The sequence below is a fragment of the Asterias rubens genome, chromosome 1 (assembly GCF_902459465.1).
Source record: "Asterias rubens chromosome 1, eAstRub1.3, whole genome shotgun sequence".
NCBI classification, from domain to species: Eukaryota; Metazoa; Echinodermata; class Asteroidea; order Forcipulatida; family Asteriidae; genus Asterias; species Asterias rubens.
The window spans coordinates 2736744-2764320 of NC_047062.1; the positions used below are offsets into that span (position 1 = coordinate 2736744).

The following is a 27577-nucleotide window of genomic DNA, read 5'->3' on the forward strand; positions in this document are numbered from 1 at the left end:
TATTTTATGCATATACGCCTCTCTTAATGTTAATGCATGACGTCATATTTCTTACTCAAAATGAGGCTATGGGCGCACGTCCGCCACCACTTGCAGTGACTGCGCGCGCCTATGGCCTCGTTTTGGGTTAGCATTGTGACGCACCTCATGCATAAATATTAAAAGAGGCGTATGCTGGGATACAACAAGTAAGAATAATGGTCTTTCAACGACGAATTACCTAATGTGTCCAGTGCCCTTAGAACTGTAACCCAGTATACTGCTTGCCATGCTGGCTGTCGCATCACAAAGGTCAGCCGGTCACAGTAACTGGGGCTACATTTCATACCATCTACATCCGCAACCTCCAATGATCGTGGTGACAGTGCCCCTTATTTTCGTATTATACTGCAACACATACTTTTGCTAAACATATGACAACATATAAGTAAACTTTATTAATCTCATAAAAGAAGAAATTGCATTGCTTGCAGAAATCTGAAAAAGCACCACAAAAAAAATCATAAAGAAACAACAGGCAGATACAAAAAATAGCACCTAATTTTCTTCCTCACGGATACAACGCACAAGAATTTAAGAATTTTAACAAGAATTTAAACAAAACAAGAACTCCACATAGTTTATATCTTTTATGTTTGGTGTCAAAAATTATAAGTTGATGTAATCTTTTATAAATATAGTTTTCTTTAAAAGGGAAACCACTTTTCAGTTCTTCATTAAAATATTTTCATTGAAATAGTAAGTTTTTTACAAATTTGAAAGAGATGTTTAAAAATGTTCTATCATCGTAAGAGGCTGTTTTTGGTATTTACAACTGATGTTAAAATTTCAAGGAGGACCCAACTTACCGCCAGGCCTTTAACCAGTTTACAGGGTGGTAAGCAGTGTCATGAAATACTAGACTATGGCCCAATTCCATAGAGCTGCTCAGGGAGAAAATACTAGCGCTTGAAGTTTTGTGCTAAGCAAATTGGGCCCAGGTCTTTTACCAGGGAACCATGTCAAGGCTGCCCTACCACTATAAGCAGGGCTCAATTTCATAGAGCTGCATAAGTAGAGTATTATGCTTAACACATAGTTTTCCAAGCAAAAATAAGCAGGATGCCAGTCACAGGCACCAAGTATTCTGTAATCCGAGTACAGAGTTCAACAGCCGGGTACCAGGCACTTGGATCTGAAGAGTACGAGTCTGAGTATCTTGATAAAGAAATTTCTGAAAAATGAGATTTAAAAAAAAAATTAAACTAATTTTGTTTAAACTAATTTTGTTTAAACTAATTTCTAGGTGACAGTGGGCCTATATAATTATGTTATTGTTATGGTAATCATAAATACATATACAACTTCGTCCAGAGGTTTATTTCTCTGTTTTAAAAATAATTTATAGTTTTTAAATATTGTGATGGGGTGGTTCTGGCTTAATACAGTCTTACAGTAGATAGCGAATAATGTGTGCAAATTGTCGGTGTTTTTTTGTTATAAAGTCTCTTGTAAACCACATCGGTGTATATGGGTAAAACCAAAATGAATAACTTTTCCCCTCTTACAGCAGACCTTTGTCATGCTGTCACCATCTTGGTTATGTTCCCCGTAACCATCACAGTTATGCATGCTAACATTCATTGCGCAAACAGGGCCCCAGACGATAATTTCTTCTAGCCTCAGTTTGAAATGACTTGGAATGGAGTTAATTTAATAAAGGCCTATAAAGTATGAGATATTGTAGTTATTAAATTCCTATGGATAAATTACCAAAGTCTCGGTTTCTTTTTAATAAGCTGGTTGCAATGACATTTTGTTGTTGGATTAACAAGTCATTATCATTGCAATCTTTTTCACAAAGAAATTCCTCGTGTTTTTTTTTCTTCAATTAGTTCTTCACTGTTATTCCTTAATAACGTAATGCTATACCAATTATAACTATAAAGCAAAGCAGTTAAAAGTTTACAAACTTTTGATCCCCTGCAAATACAAGCAGTTTTGTTTGCTATTTTTGTATGAGCCGACAGCTTGAAAACTTGCTCACACGACAGTCATTTGACCTTTTCATTTGTATGGTTACACGCACCACTGCAACCCATTAACAATTGATTTTCATTGCAGTCTTTTATCCACAAAGAAGTTCAAAGAGGTTCAATAAGTTTGTCAATGTGCTTCCTGAATAATCTAATGCAATACCCATTGTGATCATAAAGCAAGTTAAAAGCGAGTGAAAATATTCTCAACTCTCTCGGGGTTCAGGAAAAATGTTTCTTGCTGAAAAAAAATGCTAACATGTGACAAGTGACATGTCCTCTTTAATAGACACATGGACACATTTGGTAATTGCCAACGACCAGTCTTCTCACTTGGTGCACCTCAAACATAGCCTATGCACTAAATAACAAACCTGTGAAATATTGAACTCAATTGGTCGTCGAAGTTGCGAGATAACTATGAGGGAAAAAACACCCTTGTCCCACGAAGTTGTGTGCTTTCAGATGCTCGATTTCGGGACATCAAAAGTTAATTTTTAGGTCTCGAGATAAAATTCAAATATAAAAATACTTCTTTCTCGAAAACTACGTTCCTTCAGAGGGAGCCGCTTCTCACAATGTTTTATACTATCAACAGCTCTCCATTGCTTGTTACCAAGTAAGTTTGTATGCTAACTTTGAATAATTACCAATAGTGTCCACTGCATTTAAATTTGTTGCCTTCAACCAACCATTAAAAAAAATACCATAAAAATGCCGTTAAAGAACAGCACCCTTTTCATGAACGAACCCAAATGTATATTTTCTTTCAGTTTTTTTAATCACGATCTTAAATATAATTTTGCTGAAATAAACTGATTTGTCAGCAGGAATCTGAAAGGAAAGATCATAGCCACGCTTCGGGCCCATGGCGATCTTTGATGAGGGTAAACTTGTCAATCACTTTTCCACTCTGAAACAAAATAAAGTGCATACAAAACAAAGACTTGTTATATAATGTTAGAATTCACGGATACAGAGCAAAATGTATAATGATTGTGCATCCGCCCCACACATTTCCTGGTGCTCTAACTCTAAAGCGAATGTTAAATGGGTCAGATTTTGGCTGAATTTACCTCAACATTTAAGTTTTATAGCTATTTTATAGATTGTGGAAAGTTACAACCCTTCATTTAAGATATTGCACAAACTAACAGTTTCCAATTATTAGTTAGTGATAGTTAATTGGAGTCTAAACATGAATTATTGTCGGTATCTCAAAAATATTTTCACGCCCATCAGCCATGTTACAAATATTTTACATATTACCGGTAAAAGGGCCTACATGCATTTTATGCCATGCCCATGCCGTTGGTGAACATTTGTGTACGTTTTTGCTGTGTCTAACTGTCGACATTCGTTCAGAGAGAGAGAGGGGGGGGGGAGGAAAAAAATAGAACGATGTTCTATCTGGGAAATCTGGATAAGCAACTTTAAAAAATAATAAATAAGATTGCATCATTACATGAGGAAAAACAGCAAAATGTACATTTCTTATTTATATTTTCAAACCAACTGGCAAATACTTTATATACGGCTAGAAACCTAGCCATACATTTTAGACAAGTATGATAACAGTTTAACATTTGTCCACATGAACGTTACATTATTTATTTTTGGAAGATGCAAAAAAATGCATTCCTTTATCACCTGATCATCAGACACCTGTTCCCAAGTTAGATGAGTTTTGTTCCTAATCTGCATGACACTATAACCGTAGTCAATAGAACGGAATGCATCCCACGGCTTGGAGAATAAAAACAGATCATGTCTCTCTTTACATCCCTGTGGAGATGGGAAGAAAGTTGTATTATTTCAAATGTAAAAGGGGGTGTCAGCGAAAACTTGCGTTAAAGACAGGCTACACTTTTGGTAATATCTCTTCAAGTTAATGACCATAAAACAATTACCTGGTAAGCAGCACTGAAGAGCTGTTGATATTATAAAACATTTTGAGAAGCTTTAGTTTTGAAGAAATCATCATTTTCACCCAAAGATTTGAATCTAAGAAAGGCTTCAGGAATGGAGATTCTTAATAAATAATAAACCGCAATTGGTTACTGGGAAGGCAGAAAGGATGATTTGCGTTATTTATTTTAAAGGCAGTGGACACTATTATAGTAACTACTCAAAATAATTGTTATCGTAAAACCTTACTTGCTAACGAGTAATGGGGAGAGGTTAATGGTATAAAACATTGTAAGAAATGGCTCCCTCTGAAGTGCCATAGTCTTCGAGAAAGAAGTAATTTTCCACGAATTTGATTTCGAGACCTCAGTTTTAGAACTTGAGGTCTCGAAATCAACCATCTCATGCTAGGAGTCCACTGGGCCAGCGCCAGTTGGTGCCAGTTTGCGCCAATGCAATTTACTGTGGCGCCTCGTGTCACCAATAAGGTGCCTAGTGGCGTGTAGTGGCTCAAACTGCCTCCCAACTGGTTCGTGGTGGCCCACGGCACCAGATTTGAATGTGGCGGCAAGAAAATTTCAAAATGTTTGAAATTTTCGTCGCGCCACTTGCATCGAGCAATCAGCGCCAAGTGGCACCAAATGGCGCGAACATATCGCCCTTTGGCGCAAACAACCCGCCTATTGGAATCCACTGGAATGTAGTGGCGTCACATGGCGCCACTCCTTGGCGCCAAGTGGCACCTTATCAAAATTGTAAATATTTAGTAGAGATGTTGTTCATACAGCAGCTGAGGAGGGTCTGAACCAGGTAGCCGATGGCTGATATTTATATAGTCGGCAAATAGCGCCAAGCGGCGGCAAGTTCAAACCCATTTGGCGACCTTTGGCACAAACTAATCACCAAGTGGCACAAAGTAGCCGTCTATTGGCGCGAATGGCGCCAACAGTGTGAATTTTGGAATCAAATGGCCGTGTTAATGGCGCGAACTGGCGCAAACTGGCGCAACATTTTGGAGCAAGCCGGGTGGCATTTGGCGCACGCCACATGGCACCCAGTTTATTCCACTTGGCGACACATGCCGAGCGGACATTAATTCGGCGCCACAGCGAGCCACTACGCGCCAATCACATAATCTGTGGCGCGAACTGGCACCAACTGGCGCTGGCCCAGTGGACTCCTAGCATAAACGCACACAACTTCGTGTGACAAAGGTTGTTTCTTCTTTCATTACTATCTCGCAAGTTCGATGACCGATTGAACCCAAATTTTCACAGGTTTGTTATTTTATGCATATGTTGAGATACTCCAAATGAGAAGACTGGTCTCAGACAATTACCAATAGTGTCCAGCGTCTTCAAAGAAACAAATAAAACTACAAATTTAAAATATTATCGTTTCTCTGTCCTTTGTTCTTTCTTCATGCTGGTAAACCCCCTGAATAACCCCCTCTGTTGAACCCGACATTTGGAGGGCAGTTACACCTGCGTCGTACAGACAGGTTTGTACCTGTATATACTTTTTGGGCAAACTTACAGCAGATCCAGTGATGATGTGTACTGGTGCCTTGGGGTTAGTGTAAGGTGCCTCTTTACTGCCATTGTAAACCTGAAATGGGAATTAAAACAGAGGGTTTGTGTGTTTTTGATGTTTTCAATAGTTTTGGCAAACAAATTTAACTCCTAGATGACATTTTCTGTAAACTTTTTCAAACAACTAAGCACAGTGTAGCCCAAGTAAATATTTGAAGAATTTGTTTTGCTTTGCAAACATGAATAAAAACCTTCTTTAAACATCTTTTCAAACCTGTACATTTTTAAAAAATATCAGCTGAAAAATCTGGGCAGTATAAGTATAAAGAGATATCCAGACATGTTTTTTATAATAAAATTTAAAAAACAAAAAAAATGGGGTCGGGGGTTTTGAACGGTCGGGCGGGGACGATCAACATTTCTTTTTATGTGGCCTTATAGCCTGGTGGTGTTCTCCTGTAATGACTTCACTGACCTTTTCTTTATATACCGGCCATAGACGTTCATAGTTATGTTCATGGGCCCACAGTTCCAGGTCTACCCCTATATAAAGGATAATCATAATTCAAAAATATGTATCAAGTAGTAATATACATAAAATACTTAAATTAATTTCACTGTAACGTTAAACTTGGCCATAGCAACATATAGATGGATGCAATACGCATCACCAACCGCCGTATTTGATGAATGCGAGGCTATAATTCAAATTGGTTATAAGAGCTGTGCGAGAGCGTACACGCATGCACTCTTGCATTGTTTATACATCAAATTATATGGCGGTTGGTGACGCTTTGCAATCCATCTTTTATTGGTATCAAAAAGGTAAATGGATTACAGCAAAGGTTCACCTTGTGGCCGGAAGATGGACGTATTTTACCAGAGAAAGGGGCGACCGTAAGCAATTAATGTGCAAAGCTGTCTTTAAGAAAACTGCTTATGAAAGTTTAACCAGTTTTCTAAAATCCGCATGGGAAAACTTTAGTCTTTGTGAATAATATTCTAACAAATATGCAACAGTAATGCAGAATTCCACTTTTCGGTATTTATGTTATTGCTTACGGCCTTTTCCCCCGGGGGTGGGGTGGGTACTTCGTGTGCCTAAAGGGCGTAGAACCTATTATGCACACGACGAGTTTATGATACCCTGATTTGTTTATATACTCTAGAAAAGGTATAAGTATTGACAAAATAAGTCACCATACAAAGACACTCCGGCTCTATTTTATAGGGTTTAAAACGCACAAAGCACCCCAGCAGTAACGCCTACCTTGTGACGTCACCACGTGCAATTGGTATCCTTAATATTTGTTTGCTTTGCAGAAATCTGTTAAAATGTCTGCTCACAATCAGCTCTAGAAATTGGGCCACCCAGAAATCCCAACTTACCGTATTTGTAGAACATATCTTCCAAGGCACTTCTGACCTGTGGTAAACCAACAAATAAAAGTTAAAGGAACAAGCGTTTGTAACCGTTAGTCATAAAATGCATATGGGTAGAAAGATGTTGTAAAAGTAGAATACAATGATCTACACAAACATGCCTAGAAATTGCACAGTTCTCCTTTTACCTCGTCGACTAACACGGTCGGCCATTTATGGGAGTCAAATTGTTTGACTACCATAAATGGCCGACCGTGTTAGCTCGCACAGTAAACGGAAAACCACGCAATTTTGAGGCAAATTTGTGTGGATCATTGTATTCTACTTTTACAACATCTTCCCAACCATATGCATTTTATTAAAAAAAAAACACTTTTTGTGGACCAACTCGACCGATCCAAGGCAACGTGTTCCTTTAATACTTTGTTTTCTCTAACATCGAGGAATTCTGTTCGACTTTTGAGGGCATGAATGCTTTATTTAGTCAAAATATTCGACAACCATGTAAACGTTTAAATGAAGACTAATGGTTCTATAGTGTTGTAGAGTCTCTTAAGACATTTATTTAATCCAAAATTATTAATTAAGTATACAAATGGAGGTTGAGAATGAGATATGCAGAATTTATTTGTATAAATCGAGTATGCGTCTTGCTGATTTTTGTTTCTGTAATCTAAAACTCATTTATGCTCAAAGACACCATTGGGAAATGTGTCAATACCAAAAACAAATAAATTGTATGCGTGCTTATCAAATTTAAGGCACTTTTGTTAATAAAATCGAACGACATTTCTCTGACATTGGGCGGGAATACCGAAGGCCTATTTGACTTTTTAATCTCACCAGGCTCCTTTGTTTAGTGCAGTCATCACGGTCGGAGTCGGAGCAATACATAGGTCGATGACCCATTGTTATTATCCACGGATACTGGGCTCTCCTTTCGGGTTTATTGGCTTCCTATATGCAAGAAAAACAAAACATCACAAAACAAAATAATCGGGGCACAGAATGCCATTGGTTCTTGAAGGAGTATACTTATTGTTTTAATTTCGGGGGATTTCATCAAATATTTGGCCTTGGCCTGCATTTAAAAAAAAAATAAGAGATAACTCTTGGATGGATGCGATACCTAGCTATAATGGATGCGATACCTAGCTATAATTTATGAACGGTGTCGCATGCAATTATGTCCTCTGTGCAATACTATCCGGAGGATAGTATTGCATATGCAAAAATATCCGCCGGACGGTTTCGCATATGCAATCGTGTCCGCCCGACCGCTGCTGCATAATGTACAAACCACTGTTAAAACCAAACGTGCGGCCGGTGTCGCATGCAATTATGTCCTCTGTGCAATACTATCCGGAGGAAATTATTGCATATGCAAAAATGTCCGCCGGACGGTTTCGCGTATGCAATCGTTTCCTCCCGGCCGCTGCGGCATAATTTACAAACCACTGTCAAAACCAAACATGTGGCCGGTGTCGCATGCAATTATGTCCTCTGTACAATACTATCCGGAGGACATTTTTGCATATGCAAAAATGTCCGCCGGACGGTTTCGCATATGCAATCGTGTCCGCCCGACCGCTGCTGCATAATGCAATTGTGTCCGCCCGGACACGTTTGCATATGCAGTTGTGTCCGCCCCTTGAAAAGCCGTCCTTGCAGTTAATTAAACGCCCTTGTTCGACGGAACACGTTCGCCATATTTTTACAAGCTAAGTGCTTGTCAAGAATGACATGGGAAATGTTCGGTCGTTGGGTATTCGCTGCAAACAAAAAATACGTGAATATTCATGGTGCAAATACGTACGTTCAGTGCATGCACGTTCGCTTACGGTTTTTGCATAGCCCTGGACACGATTGCATATGCAAAAGTGTCCGGAGCGGACAGTATTGCATGGCGGACACAATTGCATCTGACACCGGCATGCAGTTACAGTTTGTTTTCGACTGGCGTCCCTGAACAAAGATCTTGAAAAATAGGGAGACCGCCAACTTAAGCAAGAGAGCTCAGTTGCTAGATTGGCGGCACGTACGATCTCGAGGATGAACATACAAATTGGCATTAAAGAGACAGAAGCTGAAGAGAACGTTGATACTTATTCCACTTCTGCATTCAAAATTGTACCGTTTGTGTTTTGGATATCCTAAATTTTGCATTATATAGTGACACACCACGAGCCGCTTTCACGAAACTTTCGACACGGCGCAAGTTACAAATCAGTTGCAAGTCTTTACATATAAGATGGGTGGTATTGACTCATTAAAGGCACTGGACACTTTTGGTAATTGTCAAAGACCAGTCTTTTCACTTGGTGTATCTCAACATATGCATACAAAAAAAAAACTGTGAAAATTTGAGCTCAAGTGGTCGACGAAGTGAGAGATAAGAAAAAATACCCATGTCACACGAAGTTGTGTGATTTCGAGACGTTAGCGTGAGGTCTCGAATTCAATTCAATTATTTTAGTGAGAGACTACTTCTTTCTCAAAAACTAGTAACTAACACCAATAGTGTCCGGTGCCTTTAATAGTTATTGTTAATTATTCGTTGTGACAATTTTATAATCAACCTACCATAAGGTCTGCTTCTAGCCACTTGAACTGGTTAGTCTTTGTTTCATTTGAAACGTCGCCAAAAAAATAAACCTCGGTGGAAAATGAAATAATATGGGCTGAGTTGATGTTCCAGCTGAGGAAGACGAATGAAAAGTATACATTTTTCTGATAGATTAAAGATTGGATTAAAAATATTTATTGTCATGATAAAAAAATGAATTTTGTCTTCCATGTGTAAAGGAGACTGTACAATATATACAAGAAAGGCATAGCAACAATAGACAACAAGAATAAAATTACAATAAACAGATATATACAAATATAAAGATAAAAATATGTGGGGAACATGTAAAAAGTACAAAATAAGAGTGAACCAAATTATCTCGACCATCTACTGAGCAGTTAAAAAGCTTAATTGCACTAGGGAGAAAGGAATCCTTAAACCCGTTGGTCTTTAAGCATAGCTGTCGCTTCTTGCCTAAGTGGTTTTGGATAATGTGAGGGTGTAGAGGGTGGCTGGGGTCACAGATGATCTTATTGTCTTGAGAAATGATACAAAGTCTCCCGCATGCATTTAAACGTCAGCTCCAATAATCTTGCTAGCTCGTTTAGCTTCTTAGAGTTAGATTCCAACAGACACCAACAGACACGACAAAAGCTTAAACTAGATTGAATTGTACTTTGACAACAAAGCTTAAGAATATTCGTGTTTACGTTAAACGATTTCAGTTTCCTTAAAAAAGTAAAGCCGTTGATTAGATCTTTTATACACATGGGTAGTATTTGCATTCCAAATACTTGATATCCATGCACAATAAAATCCTTTGCAGGAAGAAATACTAAAGAAAATCACACGCTTTTGATATTTTGTTTCTCATAATAACGCAGTAATAGATAAGCTTACACACACCATTAAAATAATATACAAAAACAGAACATTGTTTAAGGGTGTGTGATGAAGAATGGATCTGACCTGCTTAAGGCTTTTTCCTACTGCTCGTATCCGCTCATTCTGATGCGCTTTAAAGCCATTGGCACTTTCGGAACAGAAAAACAAAAAAAAGTTCACAGATTTACAAATAACCTACAGGGTTTACAGAAGGTAATGTTGAAAGACTTCTCTTGAAATATTATTCCATGAAATGATTCCTTTTTGAGAAAACATTAAAACAATTATCAATTCTCGATATCGAGAATTACAGATTTATGTCATGACACGGTGAAACGTGCGGAAACAAGGGTGGGTTTTCCCGTTATTTTCTCCCGACTCCGATGGTGTTCACAGGTTTGTTATTTTATATTTAAGTGTGATACACGAAGTGTGGGCCTTTGGACAATACTGTTTACCGAAAGTGTCCAATTGCTTTAAAGGGTCTGCAGGCTTTTTTGTAGGACACAAAATACAATGTCCACCTATTTACATTAAACTTACACGATTTTAAGATAATGATGGTGGAAAGCTTCCCTTAAAATATTACTTACTGAGGTGCTGTAGTTTCTAAAAATTTAGTAAAACAAGTCACGACAAAAGGGGGGGAATTCTCTAAAGACGAACATTATTATTGCATATAAAAAAATATTCGTGACATTGTTTTACTCATTTCTCAAAGGTAAGCTTTATACCATCAATATCTTCAAACGGTGTAAGTTTATTGTAAATCTGTGGACATTGTGTTATGTGTTAGAAAAAGTACCCAATCCTTCAACTAAAAAGGTGTTAAAAACAAGCTGGAAAATGTCCTACCTGTACCACAGGTTTTGGTTGTCACCATAAAGAGGCATAGTGAAGCGATTCTTGTAGTTTGAAAAATTGCTGTTGAAATAGAAATTTAAAACAAGCATGCAAAAATTGTCAATTTAAACTGTAACTAGCTGATGTCGTTAATTACATTGTGTATCATTTGGTGTCAGCTGCGCATGTCACTTTTATTCAACCCTGAAATTGTTTGATTATTTAGAATGTAAAGATCGTGCTCGTAGATAGTTTGGGTCCGTACTCGACAAGCTCTGCATTCTATGGCCCCCTCCGACGCCATCACCATGTGTTTTGCATTGGTGTTTAGTTTTTGTTTTCTGCTATTTTTTTTTCGATTGTCTTTTCTAGATTAGGCCTATGTTTGTTTTATGTTTTATTATACATCATTGGGTTACGAATGCATTTGTTTGTAAAATATTATTCATGATTCACTATGTTTTGTTAACCTTTGTGGATTGGAAATCAAATCACTCTATAACTTACTAAGCGGATTCATGGTTTCCAGCACATGTCATATAAGCAGCCACAGGCTCAATCTGCCTCATGAACTCGTCACCAACATGGCCGTTGTTAGTGTCCAGATCGTACCCAAAGTCACCTGCAATCAAACAATTCACAAGGAGTTAACATTGTGAAATACAAACACTGTAACAGTAAGGCCAACTGTAAGGAAACTCATAACTGGTGTCTTTCTTCAACAGTTTAACAGTGATTGGTATTAGAATACCAGCATAATGTCTGCAAGCTATTAAACTATAAAGGATGACAATAATTGGAACTTTTAAAGCGCAGGTATCCGCCGCAAGCGGCGCCCAAGCATGGCGCTGCTCTGCAAAAAAACACCAGCATAAAGCCTAAAACAGAAAGTAGCATCACACAAGCATCACACAAGCAGAGTAAACAAAATGCTTCTTTATGAGAGAGGATGTATTCTTCAATATACCAAGTGAATTTGAATTAGATTCAGGTAGGGAGTTCGTTCAGGTAGGGAGTTCGAACAACAATGTTTTTTTGGTTTTTTTTCGAACAACAATGTTTTTTTCTCAGAAACATTTCCCCTAAAATTAAGTCATAATAATTCGAGAAAACTGAATCTGAAAAACAAGGCAACATGAAAGCTGAAAATTATATTAACCTGCTGAAAAGTTGACACACACAACATATTAGTCCAAAATTTTCTGAGGCTGTTATTTCATTCTAGGATACAACGCAAATTATGAACACGGTCTGCATGCGACTACGGTGTATTATTTTGTTTCAGCTCTTTACAAATTCGGTATAGGCCTATAATTCAGTGTCATATATGGACAGGAAATCAACATCAAAAAGCCAACATTTTAACCCAGGAAAAGCGTGTTGATAAATGTCAACAGCTAAGACGGTAACTAAACACGAAGAATGCGAAGTGTTAGCACACGATATCCCTAAAAGCAAATGTATGACAACAGTTTGTAAGTTGGGTAAACTGGTAAAGATGCCAAATGACTCACCAACATGTAATATTACATCCAACGTCCCATCCTGTGTGCCTCGTTGTAGTCGTGCTAACGACTGTGCATTCTCATTACCCATGTCTCCATAAATGGAGAAGCGAGGGCTCCAGTCGGTCCTGTTCTCCACAGCCTTGAAGAAAAAGAGCAAACTCCAGCCCTTTTTACTTCCACAGCGATAAACTGTAAATGGTTGTGGAGCAAGTTTTAAAACAAGTTGTTTTGTTGCCCAACATTTCTATTCCAAACGGATGTATTTTAATATAGGTTTTCCCAGCCAATTTCAACAATTCATTTTTAACACCCAGCGAATTTCGATTTAAACAAGAATTTTCAAATAAGTCAGCATTTCAATAGTCAACAAAAGTAATTTCACTACTATTAGCATCTGCTCGAATAAAATGATCAAACAATTTCGTAGAAGCAAGCTGCAAGAACTGGTCAGGCATTCAATTTGATCAATCAGTAAACAAAAAACACTAATGGTCAAAGTGTAGTCTGGGTTGCCTCTATATGAAATAGAATGGTTGAAACGAATTTGAACGAGAAAAACAAAATCTTGTGAAACTGGAAAACATAATACACACCAAAGTGAGACCGCTGAATACTGTTCATGACAAATAGTACAACTATGTAGTAGGCCTATGAGTGGAGCAAAATTAAATAACATAAATCTGCTTTAATTTACCATATTTGGTTCCAGGTTTTAACTTGGTTAGTTTCACCCGGTGGATGAACTGTGTGTGTTTTTCTGGACCGCCATCTACAAATTTTGTACTTGAACCTGAAGATGTGGATTTGGCCGCAGTCACTCCAAACTGAACCTGTGACTCGGTGTCATTGAAGGTACTCCATGTTACTATCATTTCGGTTGGGTTTCCTTTAAAATAGAACAATGTAGGAACATAAAAACCAATCAACAGGTTAACAAAATATCATCAGCAAAATTAAGTCTAAACTATTTCCATTTTTTTCGTTCAAAGTTAATAAAGACGAAAACTAAAAAAGGAATCCTGTAGATTGTACACAATGGAATCCCATTTCTTTAAAATAATAATCGTGCTGCATAATATAAGACTCTGGCACATGTTCCAAAGCTACAACCGCAGATTTAAATGTTCAACATATGAAATTTGTTCAAAAGAGAATGTTTTTACTCGGATGCTGCTTATGTCTTTCTTTGAAGCCATTATACACTTTCGGAACAACAACAAAATAAAAGTTCACAGATTTACAAATAACTTGCATGGTTTACATACAGAAGGTAATGGTGAAAGACTTCTCTTGAAATATTATTCCATGAATTGCTTTACTTTTTGAGAAAACATTAAAACAATTACAAATTCTAGATATCGAGAATTACGAATTTATGTTAAACACATTTAAACACATTTTAAACACATGTCATGACACGGCGAAACGTGCGGAAACAAGGGTGTGTTTTTCCCGTTATTTTCTCCCGACTCCGATGACCGATTGAGCGTAAATTTTCACAGGTTTGTTATTTTATATATAAGTTGTAACACACGAAGTGTGAGCCTTTGGACAATACTGTTTACCGAAAGTGTCCAATGGCTTTAAACACAAAAATTTTCATTTTCTTTTGAACCCACAAAATGTATGGCGGTGCAATTTACCCGTAGCTGATAGGTGAACTTGTTCAGGCTGGTACCAAATTTCACCATAGCTGTTGACAACAAGCAGCAAGGCAACGCATACTTGAAATATGTATGCGTTTATTCCAACTGTTCCTGAAAGAAAAAAAATAACGTCTGCAGAATTCAAGTTTTAGACATTAGTAGGTCATAGGTCAACTTTGATAGTCCCTCCAAAAAGTGGTAATTATTGCATAGTGGCTCATCTTGGGTTTCAGTAATTGGGAATAAATGAAATGCTAAGTAGAGACAATTTCAGCTCCCTGTGTATAAAAACTCTCTGTTTGAGTTGTGGTGGTTCCAGCAAGATGAATCTGTGTTAACACAGATTCTTCTTGCTGGAACCAAGTGGTTCTTCTCAGAGCCATGACAACTCACAGATAGTTGCACGTACAGGTTTGTTACACAGCAAATTGTAATCCAACCATGTCAAGTTTTAAATCCTAATAATGTATGTTTGTTAACCACAGACCTTAATAGATTGTATCAACCATGCAGAGGTTCAAATTCTACTCATGTACACAGTGTTACCGCAAAGATTGTATCCATGCACCATGCAAACTTTCAAATCCTACTCATGTACATCGTGTTACAACAAACTTTACTTTAGATTGTATTTCTACCATGTGTCTCCACCATGCAAAGTTTCAAACGTTACTCGTTATACATGGTGTAACTGCAAACCTGACTAGATTGTGTCCACCATGCAGAGTTTCAAACCTTACTCGTGTACATGGTGTTACGCAAACCACACTAGATTGTGTCTCCACCATGCAAAGTTTCAAACCTTACTCGTGTACATGGTGTTACGCAAACCACACTATGTCTCCACCATGCAAAGTTTCAAACCTTACTCGTGGAAATGGTGCTACGCAAACCAAACTATGTCTCCACCATGCAAAGTTTCAAACCTTACTCGTGTTATACATGGTGTTACTGCAAGCCTTATACTAGATTGTATCTCCACTATGCAAAGTTTCAAACCTTACTCATGTACATGGTGTAGCTGCAGTTACCAGAGTTTAACTCCACCATGCAAAGTTTCAAATCCTACTCGTGTACACGTGTTACTGCAAACCTTACTAGATCCACCATTCAAAGTTTCAAATCCTACCCATGTACATGGTGCTACTGCAAACCATACTAGATTGTGACTCCACACATGCAAAGATTCAAACCTTACTCGTACATGGTGTTACTGCAAACCTTACTAGATTGTAACTCCACCATGCAAAGTTTCAAATCCTACTCATTTACATGGTGCTACTGAAAGCCTTACCGGATTGTAACTCCACCACGCAAAGTTTCAAATCCTACTCATGTACATGGTGTTACTGCAAGCATTACCGGATTGTATCTCCACTTCAAAGTTTCAAATCCTACTCATGTACATGGTGTACTGCAAACCTTACTAGATTGTAACTCCACCATTCAAAGTTTCAAATCCTACTCATGTACATGGTGACTGCAAGCCTTGCCGGATTGTATCTCCACCATGCAAACTTTCAAATCCTACTCATGTACATGGTGTTACTGCAAACCGTAACTAGATTGTATCTCCACCATGCAAACTTTCAAATCCTACTCATGTACATGGTGTTACTGCAAACCTTAACTAGATTGTATCTCCACCATGCAAAGATTCAAATCCTACCCATGTACATGGTGTTACTGCAAACCTTACTGGATTGTCCTCCCACCATGCAAACTTTCAAATCCTACTCATGTACATACTCCTAGAGATTAAAAGCAAATGTCCATTTTGTCCATAACTTTTCAAAATGGTAACAAATAATATTAGCTCATCTATTTTGAAGATAACATACATGACTCATCTAATTGATTATTCTTAGCCAGCTCAAAGAATTTAGGTCACGAAGTCAAAGAAACATCACTTGAACACACGGCTCGGAATAGGCCTTTAGTATCTTTGCCTAAGCCCTTGAACACAACCACCATGACAATAAACCCTCAATACCACCACCCGAGAAATGCAAAAATCCCATATATGACATTACCTTTCATCCTGCAAAAGTCTCTGTCACGTTTTCCTTGATACAGTGGAAAATATTTTGTCCATAAGTGGCAGTTGAGCCTAACATCAGAACACAGTTGTATAATATCTGAACTACAAAGTTTAGATATTTAGCATCTCTTATCATGTATCAAACCATTTGGTAAAGCATGTGTCAAGTGCACACTTTAAGTCCAAAAGTCACTGCGTAGTGTTTATTTTGGCAAAGAAGCCTCCTTATCAAGCTAATCCCTCCTTGTTAACCAGCTGTTATGTTGGCAGTGCGCACGCGATCGTTTTTTTTGTTTTTTTTTTGATGGCTTACACTTATTACAATAAGGCCGAGTAAAAAAAAGAAACATGTTTAGTGTCTGGGTTTCTCAAAAAAGGAAGGAGGAGGGTTTTTTTTATTTTTTTATTTCAAGATGGCCGCCATGAATGTCAAATATCAATTGTTTTTTTCTGCTGCTGAAATACACAAAACATTAATGAAACAGTTTGGTCAAGGCATTCAGACAAGACATTCATTTTTGGGTTTTTTTTGTTGCTGAGATCTATTAAAATAACCCCTTTTCAAAAGAAAAGAAAAACAAATGTGCATAACAAAAACTTAAGAAAAAAAAGGAGGTGTCCTGTAAAAAGGAAGCGGGCGGGGACGCTGAACATTTCTATTTTTACTTGGCCTAATATTATTATGTTTTGGGTATTTACACATCCACAGAGCCTATTTGAGAATGCTGTGTACAACTCTAAACTGGTTATTGGTGATCACAGTTGGTAATTTAATCCTTTTATACAGTCGAAAAGTTTTATCTATACAAAATGACAAGTTCTCTAAGATTTTGTTGTTTTCGCAATCTTTTGTTACCTGCTGACTATGTAGACTGTTTTAAAACTGCATTGGTGTGTATCAACTATATATCAGTTAACATATTTAATAATAATCTTGCACTTCTCTGGCCCCCCAAATTTAATCATTGCCCCCACTTGCCCCACCAAATGAAAATGTCTAGTTACGCCGCTGTATGTTGGGAATTCAGACGAGTGCATTAGTGCGTGAACATCTACTACATGTACTGCTTTGCTTTACGATCTCACTCATTGACAAACTTATTGAGCCATGATCCATGAAATAAAAATGAATTGTTAGTAATGGGATAGGGTGCACTATTGCTGTGTGAAAATCTACTATAGAAATTTATGTGTCATATGACTCACCGTCATGAGAGCAAGTTTTCTTTGCTATCCGCTCATGAATTAGCAAACAAAACTGCTTGTATTTACAGGGGCTCAAAGGTTTGCAAGCGTTGAACTGCCTCGTTTATGATCACAATGGGTATAGCATACAAAGGAATTGCATTAAACAACATTGTAACGATTCCGGGGTGTGGGGTATGGTTTCAGATTCCAGAGTGGCGGCTTGGTTAAATTGATAAGATCTTATCAATTTAACCAAGCCGCCACTCTGGAATCTGAAGCCACAGGGGGAAAATAAAACGTAGGGGGATTTCCTTAAACTCCACTAATGAGACTGATGAGGCACATTGAAATAAATCAAATGTTTCAAACGGAGGATTGACATTAACCACAAGGAATTACACAGTGTGTATTTTATTCAATCATGTTCAATCACAAAATGTACATAGCGCCCTCTCTATCAAAGTGTCTGGAATTATATTATTTTTTAAATGTTTTTTTAACAAAAGGGCATTAATTATTGGGAATAAAAGAGTAGTGACTCATTATTAAACTTCCGTTTAAAACCTTGCAGGGCTTTGCCGTGCACTTAAGGCCCTTGCCTTCGGCTCCAGCCTTTATCACACGGCAATTCGACCCTGCCAGCTTTAAACAGCCGTGTAAGAACTCGTCGCTACCCTTTTATTCCCTTAAAAATGGTAACTTAGCAATACATAAAGCAAGGCAGTATTCGCCACAATATTGAAGCATAAAACCTGAGGATCTTCTTTGGTGATGAAAGGCAGCATTGAAAATGAGTTGTTAATCCAACAGCATCATGACTGGGCAAGTATTCTCGACAAGCCACATCCACCTCGACTTGACATCATCTTCCGGACTTCAGCAAGGCTTTCGACCTCATCCCTCACCACATTCTTTTTAACAAGCTGGCTCGTAACTTTAACATTCGTGGCCCCACGTGGAACTGGCTGAAGTCCTTTCTCACTAATCGACAACAGCGAGTTACCTACCGTGGAAGCGTCTCTTCTTGGGCACCAGTAGCATCTGGAGTTCCTCAGGGAAGTGTCCTCGGTCCGCTTCTCTTCAACCTTTTCATAAGTGACATCTCGAAAAACCTATCTGCAACCTCTCTTCTTTTTGCTGATGACACCCTCATTTACCGGCCAATCAAAACTCCAGCTGATGAACAATCTTTACAGTCTGACCTTTCTATGCTCAATCAATGGAGCACAGAAAATGGTATGAGGATCAACAAAGAGAAATCAGGGTTTCGATCCGCTATCGTTTCTACGAACCTCATGGTCATTATGTATTCCATCATTAAAGACGGCAAAATCACTTCATATCCTTGCTTGGCCCCAGCACAAACGCAATTCTATTGTGCCCGCTGAAGTTTCCGTTCCGCACTGCCCTCGATGAACGAAACATTTACACGTTGTTGTTGAAAGCTTCAAATTATTTTCGAGTGTGAACTTTTGTAAATATATCACAACTTGGTCATTAAGAAGTCGTAGCCTACACACATTCTCATGTTACGTTAAAAATTGTTTTTCAATTCAACATTAGTCTGCTAATCGTATAACTGTTACGTAAAGTTGTTGAGGGCAGGAACCAGATACAACCTAGTTTTCGAACCCAAACTTTGGTCTTAATTGTCGATCCCGTGTGTGTAGCTTAGCTGTGATTAGATGCCACTTTCTTCAAAGCAAAACCCGTTCGTTATCATAAAGTAGCGTTGCACACAGAAGAAGTGAATTTAAAAACTAAATAGTGCTACTAAAAATGAGAACTTGTTTTCGTGCGACGTCCATTTCAAACATTTTCGGCGAAGGGGAATACCGGGGCCCCAACACTTAATGGTAACATAAAGGGAAGGCAGCGGAGAGACGCAAGGAGATATTATATAGCTCCATGGATTCATGAAGACACCACCCAATACTCGCTGCCGATCCATCCATACACGTGGAATGACGTCACCTTTGTTGCCGCGGTCATTTGGGCTAAAATAGACCGGAAGTAGCAGGTCAGTTGCGTTCCAACGATGGTTTACTGGGCCTCGCAGCGGGGGGTTGGTCGTAAAACCTGGGCTAAGTCTAGTCCACCAATTTTTTTGGTTTAGTTTAGCCCAGCTCAGTGGGTCAAATTAACCCTCGCGGACCAGAATATTGCGTTCACACGCAGGGTTAGTTTAGCACTTTTGGATTAAGGACTAGTTTAACCCCACGTCTGAACGTACCCAATGTCTCGCTGCAAAACTCCCAACGACGAGCATCTTCCTCTTTACACACCCCAAGGTAGTGCTCTTGGTGTTGTATCTTCATATAAATACCTCGGGATAACTGTTAACAACAAGTTGAACTGGAACGATCATGTGAATACTATTGTATCAAAAGCTAACAAAACTCTTGGTTTTATTTGGCAGATTGCTGGTGGGTCATCTTCACATGCTCTTCGGTGCCTTTACATATCGCTAGTTCTTTTATCTTACAGTATGGATTACCAGCCTGGTACCCATACACTGCCACTTTATCAGCAAAGTTAGAAGGGGTACAACGTAGGGCAAGCAGAATGTGTTTGAAGCAACGGCGAGGTGACATGCCTTATGAGGAACGGTTAAAATCACTCAACTGGATGAGCCTTCCTTACAGGAGACAGCAGCACATCATTGTTTTCACCATTAAGTCTTTGTTTGGACTTATTGACTGTGATGCCATAAAGTGTAACACTATAATCAACACCCGCCATTTAGACTTGACCACATTTCACCACCACTATGTCAGGACTCAAGCTCTTAAGTACACGCCAATTCATTCATTTCCTCGTTTATGGAGCAACTTGCCGTCATACTTAAAAGACTCACTTATTCTGGATACTTTGAATGTTTTTTTGTAACAAATTATCTATTTACTATCATGACCTTCAATCCCAACAAACCTACTAGTTTTTTGTTTGTTTTTGTTTTTAGATCCGTTTTTTTTTTTTTTTTTTAGTTTCATCTTGTTTATATAAATTTGGTTTTTATTTGTTTATTTATTTATTTATTTATTTATTTATTTATTTATTTATTTATTTATTTATTTATTTATTTATTTATTTATTTATTTATTTATTTATTTATTAATTGATTGTTTGATTGTTTGATATATTTATCTATTTATATTTATTTATTTATATTTATTAATCCATTATTTATTTTGTTGGATATATTTATGTTGGAAAAGAGCTCATTTCCGTTGCGTGTGTTGTTATTTTATTTTTTGTTATTTATTCATTTACTGATTCACCTATTTGTTTAGCCATATATTGAATTTTCGTTGTTGTTTTGTTGTTTTGTTGTTTTTATTGCTTTAGTTATATTTAATCATCTGTTTATTGATGTAAGAGTTTAAGTGGAAAAGGTGATTGCTTGATTAACTTTTTCGTTGATTGACCTATTTTTTGTTAAATCCATCCCTTTATTGAATTATTTGTTGCTTTATCTCTTTTTTACATGTACTTTTCTAATTATTTATTCATTCATTTGTTAATACTTTTTATTTATTTGTTTTAATTAACTATTTATTTGTTTATTTGTTTATTTGCTACTTGCTTGTCTAATTTCTGGTTTTGGTTTTGTAATTTGTGCTTTGTGTAAACAGATTATTTATATTAATATTTATTTCAAATTATTATTGTTTTCCAAAGAGAGTATTTTATATAGTGTGTTTGCTTCCCTATGTGACTGGATTAACAGGCTTTCGAGCTACAGTGTTTAATTATACTTCTGTTGATCCTGGCCATCACATTAGGGTTGTTTTATAATTTCCTGTGCCCTTATTGTTTTTCTTGCTTTGTATTTACTTTTGTACATGTACTTATAATTATCTATTTGTCATACTGTCAGCTTGTATTTGTAATTGTTTATTGTCCAAATAAAGAATAAGAATAAGAATAAGAATCATCTCATTGCAACCAGCTTACAGAAATTGAGACTTTTGGGTCATTAAAGGAACACGTTGCCTTGGATCGGACGAGTTGGTATATAAAAAGAGTTTGTAACCGTTTTTTATAAAATGCATATGGTTGGAAAGATGTTTTAAAAGTAGAATACAATGATCCACACAAATCTTCCTCAAAATTGCGTGGTTTTCATGTTACTGTGCGAACTAGCACGGTCGACCATTTATGGGATTCAACAATTTGACTCCCATAACTGGCCGACCGTATAGTCGACGAGGTAAAAGGAAAACCGTGCAGTTTAGAGGCATGTTTGTGTGGGTCATTGTATTCTACTTTTACAACATCTTTCTACCCATATGCATTTTATAACAAACGGTTACAAACGCTTTTTCAAAGACCAACTCGACCGATCCAAGGCAACGTGTTCCTTTAACCCAAAGGAGGGAAATTGCTTCCATCAAAACTTAAAATGTATTTTAAATACAGTACTTGAATTCAATCTCTCGTACTATTATAATAAGTACTGTAAGATGTGCCCTTTAATCCTGTATGCACATTGCCACTTTCATTGTATAAATAGCGCCCTCAAGGGTTGAGACATGTGATTCCTTATCTTCCAATATGGCGAGTTACACAAGGTGAGCCTTTATATTTATGTACTAATAAACCCATGCAAAATCTCACAAACTGGCGAGGAGGATGACTCTAAAACTTTATCAAACTGAAATATAATATAAACCTCAACTCTATAACTAGAGTGTTGGCATTTTAAAGCATTATTTCTTGCTGAAAATAAGTGATTTGGATCCCGTTTTTCCAAAGTTACTTTTACAACTTGATCTCCGCATGGTCATACTAACTGTTTTGTGCATGCTATACACACACAAAGTCAACGTGAATAGTCGGTGTACATGTACATTAAGATGGCGTCTATGATGATCGGGCGAATCGATCCCTTTAATAATGCAGAAGAGGATTGGCCAACATATTATGTTGAACGTTTAGAACAATATTTTGAGGTTAACAGTATTGATGATGACAAGAAAGTACCGGCTCTGATTAGTCTTATTGGAAGTAAAACATACGGGCTGTTGAAGAATTTGACAACACCTGCCAAACCCTCCTCCAAAACATATGATGAACTTGTGAACATTTTGACTTCACATCTGTCTCCCAAGCCCCTGGTAATTGCGGAGAGGTTTCGATTTCATAAAAGAGACCAGAAAGAGGGGGAACGTGTCAGCGTCTATCAAGCTGAATTACGCAAGTTAGCTGAGCATTGTAACTTCGGAGAGTATCTCAATGAGGCTCTACGTGATAGATTTGTCTGCGGATTGCGAGATGGTAACATCCAGAAACGGTTATTGGCTGAAGATAAGCTCACATTGAAGAAAGCTACAGAATTAGCAATCGCAATGGAAACCGCAAGCCGAGATGCAGTTGAATTACAACAACAAATGAGACCTAACAACGCAGTACATGCCATAGCTACAACAAAGAAGTCTTCTTCATTTTCTTCATCTTTGTACCGATGTGGAAAAAAAGGTCACACTCCTGACAACTGCCGATTTAAAGATGCAACATGTCACTCCTGTGGAAAACATGGTCACATAGCTCCAGTCTGCCGATCCAAACCACCTCGCACTCCATCTGACAACACTCCATCCAACAAACCCCAAAAGAATTACAAGCGTAAGGGGACTGTTAAGGTCATGGAGGAAGTCCCAGTTATGGATGATGATGACGACGATGTGTTGATAGCCAGAGTTAGCATCCACACTGTCGGCTGCACTGCTTGTGACAGAAGTACAGCAGTATTTGTGACTATTCATCTCAACAACACTCCTGTCAAAATGGAAGTAGACAGCTGACACTGGTTCTGCAATCACAATACTTTCCATGGCAGACTACTACAAGAAGTACTTACCATATGAGAAACTGCTGAAGACAAAGCTGAAATTACAAACCTACACTGGTCAGACGGTCACTCCTGCAGGAACTGTTGATGTCAATGTCTTGTACAACAAGCAGCAATATTTTGGCAAACTCTACGTCGTTGAAAGTGGTGGACCTCCATTACTTGGCCGTGATTGGTTAGCACACATCAAGCTGGATTGGCCCAAGTTGCTAGCAATTTCTACGGTACAACCTACGACCACTGAAGAAAAGCTGAAATCATTCCTGAATGAATATCAAGATCTCTTCAGTGAAGGAATTGGCGAGCTTAAAGAGATAAGAGGAAAACATAAGCTAAAGAAAAGCGCACAACCTGTCTTCATGAAAGCGAGACAAGTGCCATACGCCATTCGTCCGAAAGTTGAAGCTGAATTAGAGAAACTTCAGAAACAGAACATAATTGAACCAGTAAAGAATAGTGAGTGGGCAACTCCAATAGTTCCTGTGCCTAAACCGAATGGTGGTGTTCGTATTTGTGGTGGCTTCAAGGTAACAGTGAACCCAAATATAATCATCGATCACTACCCCTTGCCGAGCGTAGAAGATGTCTTTGCAACACTTTCGGGAGGACAGAGATACAGCAAACTTGATCTACGTCAAGCTTCTTACCTACATATGGTGATGGACCCCGACTCCAAAAAGTTGCTCACAATCAACACTCACAGGGGACTCTTTGCTTTCAACCGCCTAGCCTTTGGTGTTGCGTCTGCACCTGCCATGTGGCAAAGAACCATGGAACAAGTTCTCCAAGGCATACCTGGCGTACAATGTTTACTAGATGACATGATCATCACAGGCCGTACTGATGAGGAGCACCTTGACAACTTAAGGAAAGTTCTCCAACAACTCAAAAATAGTGGACTACGCTTGAACCAATCGAAGTGTGAATTTCTCAAAAAGAAAGTAATCTTCTGCGGCCATGAGATAACTGAAAACGGTCTAAAGAAAACGGAGGACAAAATCAATGCTGTGATGAACGCACCACGCCCCAATGATGTCAGTCAGCTGCGATCCTTCCTTGGCTTAGTAAATTACTACCATCAGTTCTTACCCAACTTAGCGACTGAGCTACACCCGCTAAATCAGCTACTCGAGAAGAACCACAAGTGGGAATGGAACGCAAACTGTGAAAAGGCATTTCAAAAAGCGAAATCACTCATCACTACAGATGAAGTCCTAACCCATTATGACCCCAGTCTTCAAGTGAAACTTGCATGTGACGCGTCACCATATGGACTGGGCGCAGTCATGTCACATGTCGTGTCCGATGGATCGGAGCGTCCCATATCGTATGCATCACGCACACTTACGACTGCTGAACGCAGTTACTCCCAGATAGACAAGGAGGCACTCGCATTGGTGTGGGGAGTGAAGAAATTCAACCTCTACTTATGTGGACGGAAATTCACCCTAGTGACTGACCACCAACCACTCACCTCTATCTTCAATCCAGTGAAGAGCACCTCTGTAACTACTGCTGCACGCCTCGTAAGATATGCAGTTTTTCTTGGCAGTCACGATTATGACATCGAGTATAAGAACACCACACTTCACGGCAACGCTGATGGTTTATCTCGATTACCCCTGGGTCAAACAATGTCTCCACAGAATGATCCAGTTGACGTATTTAACATGACTCAATTTGAAACCTTACCGGTCTCCAGTGCTGATGTTCGTAGAGAAACATCCAGAGATTCCACATTTTCCAGAGTTTTTGTGAACACCATGAAAGGATGGCAAAATAATTCTGATCCAGATCTTGCAACATACTACAGTCGAAGGAACGAGTTAACTATTCACGACGGTTGCTTGATGTGGGGAATCAGTGCCATAATCCCTAACAAGTTGCACACTAAAGTACTCAACGAGCTCCATGAAGGTCATCTTGGTGTCGTCAAGATGAAATCTCTAGCACGTAGTTTTGCTTGGTGGCCAGGAATTGACCACGACATAGAACAGTTTGCAAAAGGATGCACCGGATGTCAACAAGTCCAACACAACCCAGCTCAAGCTCCACTTCACACTTGGGAATGGCCTGCAAAACCTTGGCATAGAATACATATCGATTATGCCGGGCCCTTCGTTGGACACATGTTCTTGGTAGTAGTAGATGCTCATTCAAAATGGCCTGAAGTAATACCGACCAAAGCTACTACATCTACTAAAACGATCGACATCCTGAGAACAATTTTTGCACGATACGGTATCCCAGAACAACTCGTTAGTGACAACGGTCCACAATTCAAATCCGATGAGTTTGAAGTGTTTATGAAGCAGAATGGTATCCGACACATCACTTCAGCACCATATCACCCATCCACGAATGGTCTTGCAGAGCGCTTCGTCCAAACGGTCAAGAATGGACTGAAATCTATGGTGGGAGAGGAAGGTTCAATCACTCAAAAGCTGTCTCGGTTCCTGATTGCGTATCGCAATGCCCCCGTGCCACGACTGAACAGTCTCCCGCATTAATGCTCAATGGAAGGAGTCTTCGTTCTAGACTGGACATCCTTAAACCAGACATTCGTCACCGTGTCACTCAGAAACAAAAAGATCAGACTGTGTGTCACAAATCTTCAAAGACAACTCGAGAACTACACGAGAATCAACATGTGCTAGTTCGCGACTACAGAGGCCCTCGGAAGTGGATAACTGGAGTTATCAACGCACGCACTGGCCCACTGTCATATGAAGTAAGAGTTGGCCCAGACTCCATCTGGCGTAGACACATTGAACAACTTCTTGATGCAGAAACTGGAAAATCCTTCGCTCAACAGCCAGAGATGGTCCCCGATATTCTACCTCCTGTCGTTCCAGAGACCATTGGCCAGACATCATCTGATCCCCTTAAAGCGTCTCCATCACCAGGATCTTCATCACTCCTTCAGAGCGAAAAGGAACAACCAACTGCTCCTTCTACAATAACAGGATCTCCTTCAAGGACTGAGCGTCGCTATCCGCTGCGAACTCTGAAACCCCCTGATAAACTTGATCTATAGCCAGTGGCTATCCGAACATTCACGAAACGTTTTGCGTTTTGAGGCTAAGCAAGCCACAACCTGTTTATTATTCTTGTTCAGTAGAATCATGGAGGAATTTATTCCTCCATGGTAGAATTAGTGTTTTTGGAAAGTTGCTAAATTTATAACAAAGATTATTTTCCAAGCAAAGCAGGCAACTTACACATTCAATTGTTTGTTTGTCTGCAGTTATTTTCAAGTTCTTAAATTCACAGTTAAACATGCCTTCATTTCTACAGGATTTTCATAATGACAAATTATGTGCATATATAATTCTGAACTCTCAATTTTAGTGGGGAGGAACTGTAAGATCCTGTATGCACATTGCCACTTTCATTGTATAAATAGCGCCCTCAAGGGTTGAGACATGTGATTCCTTATTTTCCAATATGGCGAGTTACATAAGGTGAGCCTTTATATTTATGTACTAATAAACCCATGCAAAATCTCACAAACTAATGATATAAATTTTACCAATATACACAGATGTGATTCACAAAATTACCAAAAATATAGAATTTTTGAAAACTTGCATTCCTTATTCACTATATCTTCCTTAAAGCCATTGGACCCTTTCGGTACACAGTTCACAGATTTACAAATAACTTACAGGGTTTACAGAAGGTAGTGGTGAAATACTTCTCTTGAAATAATATTCCATTAAATTCTTTACTTTATGAGAAAACAGTAAAACAATATCAATTCTCGTTAACGAGAATTACGGATTTATTTTAAACGCGCGGAAACAAGGGTGGGTTTTCCCGTTATTTTCTCCCGACTCCGATGACCGATTAAGCCCAAATTTTCACAGGTTTGTTATTTGATATAGAAGTTGTGATACACGAAGTGTGGGCCTTGGACAATACTGTTTACCGAAAGGGTCCAATGGCTTTAAGACTAATGAACCCTAACCACCTCATCACAATATTGAAAAAATATACACCTCATCAGTCATCACAATACTTGTGTCACCTGGAAGAGGTATTTTGTCAAAATAAAGCTTTTGTCACCAATATAATTATGTGTTTTGATGAGTGGATTGTGAATAAACAGTTAACTAAGGTTCTAAAAAACTAGTTCAAATTGTCTTATTTACAAAGTTAAAAGTAGGCCTAGACCCCAAAAAGGCGCTGTTCATAACGTCAAT

General features: G+C 38.4%; 3 protein-coding genes across 3 annotated transcripts; 2 read left to right on the forward strand and 1 right to left on the reverse strand.

The window, feature by feature from the left end:
- Nucleotides 1–2653: 2653 nt before the first annotated feature.
- LOC117299993 (acid phosphatase type 7-like) lies at nt 2654–16524 on the reverse strand. Its single transcript, XM_033783637.1, has 13 exons — nt 16323–16524; nt 14287–14400; nt 13338–13529; nt 12650–12832; nt 11643–11757; nt 11148–11216; nt 9422–9536; nt 7682–7795; nt 6845–6881; nt 5931–5998; nt 5460–5531; nt 3666–3800; nt 2654–2928 (listed from the first exon to the last, which is right to left on the reverse strand). The coding sequence occupies exons 1-13, from the start codon at nt 16327–16329 to the stop codon at nt 2863–2865; spliced, it is 1287 nt and encodes a 428-aa protein (XP_033639528.1). The 5' UTR covers nt 16330–16524; the 3' UTR covers nt 2654–2862.
- Nucleotides 16525–23353: 6829 nt separating this feature from the next.
- LOC117293421 (uncharacterized protein K02A2.6-like) lies at nt 23354–25882 on the forward strand. The gene has a single exon (XM_033775752.1). The coding sequence runs from the start codon at nt 23354–23356 to the stop codon at nt 25880–25882; it is 2529 nt and encodes an 842-aa protein (XP_033631643.1).
- Nucleotides 25882–26409, forward strand: LOC117293454. Its single transcript, XM_033775796.1, has one exon. It carries the CDS (start codon nt 25882–25884, stop codon nt 26407–26409), a length of 528 nt encoding a protein of 175 aa, XP_033631687.1.
- Nucleotides 26410–27577: the final 1168 nt, after the last annotated feature.